Source organism: Pyxicephalus adspersus, chromosome Z, assembly GCF_032062135.1.
Source record: "Pyxicephalus adspersus chromosome Z, UCB_Pads_2.0, whole genome shotgun sequence".
NCBI classification, from domain to species: domain Eukaryota; kingdom Metazoa; phylum Chordata; class Amphibia; order Anura; family Pyxicephalidae; genus Pyxicephalus; species Pyxicephalus adspersus.
This window is the reverse complement of record NC_092871.1, coordinates 8,049,807-8,051,258: the sequence shown is the minus strand read 5'-3', so window position 1 is coordinate 8,051,258 and position 1,452 is coordinate 8,049,807. Positions and strand designations below refer to the sequence as shown.

The window sequence follows — 1,452 nt, the reverse complement described above, 5'->3', positions numbered from 1 at the left end:
AAATCTTTGCTATATTGGAGGTGTTAGGTGTATCCACTGGATTTGAGCCCAGGGTTTCTTTGTATCTTTTGCTGTTCAATACTAATCAAATATATGGATATATGGATATATCAGAAGTCTGTACAAGTGTGATAAAATAAGCCAATGGCAAAATTATCTACAATAATAATTCAGCTATGAATGATCATTGAGCCATACCAATATTTGTCATTTCAGTTATAGAATTTTTCGAACAGCGCCTTTGACCTCCTTGTTTCTCAAGCTGTAAATAAAGGGGTTGAGCGTTGGGTTAATGACGCTATATGCCACGCTGACGAATCGATCGTAGGTTGGTGAGTAGATGGAGGTTGGCCTGAAGTACATAAATATGACTGTGCTGTAGAGGAGGATGACCATGGTGAGGTGAGATGAACAAGTGGAGAAGGTTTTCCACCTTCCTTGGGATGATTGTATAGCCAACACTGCTCTGACGATGAGTACATAAGACCCGAAGATGAAGAGCACTGGGCCAAGGATGATAAAGGAAATTATAGCATAGTCGGCAATCTGCAGAGCTTCTGACATTTCTGAGCAGGCCAACTTCATTAGCACGGGGACATCACAGAAAAAGTGATGGATAACCCAACTACAGAATGACTGGGAAGACGTCAGCACAGTGTAGAAAGTAGACTGGAGAAAAGCAATGACCCATGAGAAAGCCAGCAGACAGATACAAGTCCTATTGTTCATAATTATCAGGTAACGTAGAGGTAAACATACTGCACAAAGTCGGTCAAAGGCCATAACCGCCAACAAAAGGCCGTCCATGTTGGCCACTGCCAGAAACAGAAAGAGCTGAATGAAGCAGCCATGCATGGAGATGTAAATGTCTTTGGATAGGAGGCCATACAAGGCCCTGGGGATAATAGTAGAAGTAAAACACACATCTACAAAGGCGAGGTTCCCCATCAAGATATACATGGTGGTATGAAATTGGGGCTGTGACACAATAAGCATGATCATAAATGAGTTTCCTGCAATGCACAGAATATATGTAACCAGGAAGAAGGAGACAAGGAGAAGAAAAAAGTGAGGCACATCCGAGAAACCCAACAGGATAAAACCAGAAAAAGTCTTATTCTCAGAAGGCTCCATGGGTTACTGGACACTTATGTGTTGAAAAGGTGAGCATCATGGAATTTAAGGAGTAGTTTGAAAGCATTCATGCATTAATAACAAATGTAAAAAAATGGATCATAATGCATGACACACATACAGCGTATTTATTGAGGGATCCAATGATAAGGACTAGTCTGTATAGGAAGAGAAGAACAACCTCAGTCACATAATTATATCCCACTATTCTAGGTTCTATAGAGTAAATCTCATATATATTATATAGATTAACCCTCTGTGTCTCCTCACTGCATTGTCTGACCTCCAGCTCGTATTAATAAACAGAAGGAGAGCTTT

The 1,452-nt window shown here is 40.6% G+C and overlaps 1 protein-coding gene across 1 annotated transcript; it reads right to left on the bottom strand.

Moving 5' to 3' along the window:
- Positions 1-216: 216 nt before the first annotated feature.
- Positions 217-960, bottom strand: LOC140343824 (olfactory receptor 1L6-like). The gene has a single exon (XM_072430705.1). The coding sequence runs from the start codon at positions 958-960 to the stop codon at positions 217-219; it is 744 nt and encodes a 247-aa protein (XP_072286806.1).
- Positions 961-1,452: the final 492 nt, after the last annotated feature.